The 4,575-nt window shown below is 28.7% G+C and overlaps 1 protein-coding gene across 1 annotated transcript; it reads right to left on the reverse strand.

Annotated features, from left to right (window-relative positions):
- Window positions 1-2,364: 2,364 nt before the first annotated feature.
- On the reverse strand, window positions 2,365-3,996 carry LOC104773650 (E3 ubiquitin protein ligase DRIP1-like). The gene is made up of 4 exons (XM_010498295.3): window positions 3,923-3,996; window positions 3,432-3,547; window positions 2,823-2,922; window positions 2,365-2,685 (listed from the first exon to the last, which is right to left on the reverse strand). The coding sequence occupies exons 2-4, from the start codon at window positions 3,520-3,522 to the stop codon at window positions 2,493-2,495; spliced, it is 384 nt and encodes a 127-aa protein (XP_010496597.2). The 5' UTR covers window positions 3,523-3,547; window positions 3,923-3,996; the 3' UTR covers window positions 2,365-2,492.
- Between the last annotated feature and the right edge of the window lie 579 nt (window positions 3,997-4,575).

The following is a 4,575-nucleotide window of genomic DNA, read 5'->3' on the forward strand; positions in this document are numbered from 1 at the left end:
TTTGAGAAAGAAAAAAACAATTTGCTCGAGGTTTAGATATTTGACATTTTTGTATTTCTTTAATTCCTATGTCTTTTTTTTTCTTATTCTTTTGTTCTTTCCAAGACAAAACAAAAACAATTCAAATATTGTCCCGCCACCAGAGTTCGACTACGGGGATTCGAATTTTAACATAGTTTCCTCCGGTCCCAGGAAATTAGTCTTTGGACCTAGAAAGCCTTTATGATCACTCCTGAGTTATTAAAAAATATATATATAATAATAATAATAATAATAGTACTTCTTTGGGTTTCTGCTAACAGCGAATTGCGATGTTTGTGTCATCAAATTATAAGTTACAGAAGTAACTAAAGTTATTACAAAATTGAAAGAACAAGAGACATAAGATAACTAGAAAATGATTTTATATTATATAATTACGTGATAAAATAAATTATAAAATTAACGGTTGTAGTAATTTTTGTGGTCAAATAGTTAAAAATAAAAGACTATGAAAAATATTTGAAGTCAAATTATGATTGTGGGCAGTCAAATTTTTACCGCAAAAGTTATAAGATTTTTGAATTATAAGAATCATTGATAAAATATCTGCATAGACTTCCTCTTTTCTTAATAGATTGATATTTTGACAATTTTACATATATTAAAAAAAAATTATTTTTTTAATAAATTAATTCGTAATTACTTTTAGTAGAAAGAGAAAATATAAATCTTAGATAACATGATATGTTGGAAAAAAAAAACAGAAAGTAAAAAAAAAATTCAGTTTTTTAATTTACAATATAAATTTCTTAGGAACAAAAAAAATTCTAAAACATCAATATATTAAGAACTGAGGTATAGTATTAGACTATTAAAAAATCAATCATATGTAAAAATTTATACATATTGCAAAAAATAAAAATAAATTGGAGGACAAAAATTGACAATACATTACATTTTAATTTGTAAGGATGATACATACATTTATTAATACATTTATTAATGTATACCCGACGCACGGGTTAATTAGTATTTAATACTAGTATTGTTTTTCCATATATAATATTCTAAATATTACTAATTAAACTCAACGATAATTGAAAGTAAAAATTTCAAGTTTAAAATTATATTATCTTAAAATATCCTTGAAAATTATAAAACCAAAATCTAACACATTACTTCAAATAAATAGATGAAATAGTGGACCCAGGATGAATTTTATACCAGGTCAAACACAAGTAAAAGTTTTTTTTGATGAGAGTATATGTGTTTTTTTCTCATTAACCATTACGAAAATTTTAAAATTTACCCAGGTCATGTGACCTGCTTTACTTGAACGTAGGTCCGCCACTGTGAAATACGTATTACAATTTTATAAAAACAAAAAATATAAGAAGTACAACCACAATGGGTGATCGAAAATCACCGAATATAAAGAAGAAAAAAAAAACAGTAAAATATGAACCAGCACGGTACGCTTCGGCTGCAAACAATGTTTACGTACTAATTCTCTTAACACTGTTCCATATAAAGATTAAGCACTAATTAACTATATACAAGGTTCTGCAATTGTTGAGCAAGATTGGAAAATTCCACTGTATATATATAGTGCCGTAAGATAAGATAATTGGATATAGTTAGGGCTTAATCTTTGAACTATATGTACAATCATTGTCCACTTTAACCAAGTCGCTTTAGTTTAGTGGTAAAGGGAAAAAAATCCTGCCATCTAGGTTCGAGTAGCATTTGCCACGAGGGTTCGAAATTTAACATGGTTTCCCCTGACCCCAAGAGATTAGTCTTTGGGCTTTAGGATAACTTCTGAATTATCAAAAAAAAAAAATACTTACTCTTAATAGTATTCCACTTTTGAAACAATTTAGACGACTAACAAGACATCATCGACAAAATCATGGAGAGAAATTTAAATTTGTAGAACAGCATGCTTAGTATATAAAATACCCATTCGTTATTACCTAATGCTACGAAAACCACTTTTCCAATAAACTCATATAATTAAGCCATTTATATTCCTCATCCTCGTAAGCCTAATTAATCTACATAAGCTTAATCGCTCAACCACATATATCTATCGCTCGACACGTAAACCTTGTTGCTCGGATCAATGTACAATCCATATATATTGCATGAAATATATATGTTGTAAATCTACTTATTCACTGTATATTCAAAACTCTGTTACTCGTATTGAATAAAATGAAGCAAAAAAACTAAAAAAGCTGTAACTCTTTTCAAATTTTGTTGCAACATTGGAATAATAATATTCATAAATCTTTGAAAAAAATATTATGTTTACAAATCATAGTTGATAAATTTATCTTAATAGATTCTTGAAATGATCCTCTTTAAATAAATTATAGATAAAATCAAATTTTTATATTTCCTTTATTCAAAATAACTGAAAAGCAAATAGGGTTTGAATCCAAAAGAAATTATTTAAAACATAACATTTGCGAAAGACAGGAAATATAGTCTTGAAAAATTATTTTTCAGATCTTAGCCTTCCCTTTCGCGTCGATCACCATGTCTTTGAGACCATCATCAGAATCGGTCTCCTCATCTTCATCTTCATCAGAACTCTCAGATTCCTCCATATAGTCATCATCTGATCCTGCCTCCTCATCTTCAGTATCTGAAAGCAAGTTCTCCCTTTCCATTGTTAGCAAAAGGGGGTCGTCAAATCTGTCAAGCACATTAACGAAATTAATTTGAAGAATTAGTGTTCTCAAAGGATATATGAACTATTAACAAAATATACCAGAAGAACTAACACTATTGTATTCTTAAAATTTTTCGATAAAATAGATCATAGTACATACCTTAGTCTTCTGAGAGGGTCTGGACCAAGGTCAGCATAGCAGATTGGACAACAGTGCCAGGCATGTTCTGTTATCTTGCCATGAATGCATTTCCAGCAAACTGTTTACAGATATATCAGAAAACAAAATTACTCGAAGATAAAATATGTATATCTTTGAATCAAATCTAATAAATATAAGAAATAAATGATTCTAGTATTAGAAAAATTAATTCTCGTACTGGATAAACAAATAATATCAAGAATAAATGAAGACTCACACCAATCATGATTGGTCTGAACCCTAAACTAATTCCCAGTGATTCTAGTATTAGAACAAATTCAAGTCCAAGACGACTAGCTAATTAATGAGATGAACTTGGTCTGAACCCTAAACTAATTCCCAGTTATTAAAAAAATAGTTTTTTTTCTTTCTTTTTGTTATTAGGAGTCTACGATAGTTAAAGGAGCAAATCAAAATTAAATGAAAAAAGAAACTCAATGTAACACTGGACTCGCGAAATAGAAAGAGAGTTAACAAAATAAATCATACCAAAGGTACATAATACATTGAAATCCAAAAGCCTAAATGACTAAAACAATATAGTTAGAGGGTACTGAGAGAGCTTACATATGTGGCGACATCCATTCAGGGCTGTTGCTTCGTCGAACAACTTGGTACAGATGACACAAGTGTACAGCTTCCTCATCTTGTCATCCATCTTTGTTTCGGTCTCTTCCCACTTTCTACCAACAACAACAAAATTAAACCACAAATTTTAACCTCAACATCCAATATATATACCCAAAGATGTTTCTCATAAGATTCGTTATCCCTATTTGTTTGAGAACTAATTAGTTTATCTATAAGATACAGTATATGAACAATCATATTGAAATCAAAAGAGACAAATATATGTGTGTCAAACCGGTGTAAGAACATAATTCAAAACAATTGTTTAAGAAAAAAAAAACAGAAGTTCATACAGATCTACAAAATAAGGAGCATACCCTGATGTCAAAGAAAAAAAAAAAGAAGAAGGTCTTACAAATCTAGAAAATAAGAAGAAGCATATGTACCCTGATGTTCAAAAAAACAAAAAAAAGACAGAAGAAACACACCTGTGTGTTCTTCTTAGTAGTGATAGCCTATATGTCTGGCTTTAGTGGCATCAGGTAACAAACAGATATATAAGTGTCAATCAGGAAATATCTTTTTTCCAGAAAAAAAAAAAAAAAAAAACTGGAAATATAAATTTACTATTTAAAAGATGCTTCATATTTCACCTAAACTAAGAAAGAAATCTTTGTATTCTAAATTTCACAAAGAGGTGACTAAAGTCAATGAAACAAATATAAATATAATTAAATGCATTATATCATTTTCTTCAAATTTCTATGTATCCAAGATAAGGTTCATCATGGACCAAATCATTTTTAGTAAAATATAAATTTGTAGATTTATTCCAGCAAAGCATTTGTTTTTTGCCAGCTAAAAAAATAATATAATTTTTCTAATTTTCACCTTTCATTTGTTACTTTTTTTTTCTTTTTGTTTGTGCAAAACATACTTGTATTCATTCAATCAACCCAAGAGAGGAAAGCAAATGGTAGATAAAAATACATAATCTTGGAACACAAGCTTATAACAAATATGACAGATAACATAAACAATAAACATAAATGATAGGTCTATGGAAACTCGGAGAGAGGCTAGCTAGCAACATGTCACATGCGATATCATGCTGTATCAAAGACAATTCCGTGAACAGTTT

Source organism: Camelina sativa, chromosome 17 (assembly GCF_030686135.1).
Source record: "Camelina sativa cultivar CO46 ecotype springtype chromosome 17, ASM3068613v1".
NCBI lineage: Eukaryota > Viridiplantae > Streptophyta > Magnoliopsida > Brassicales > Brassicaceae > Camelina > Camelina sativa.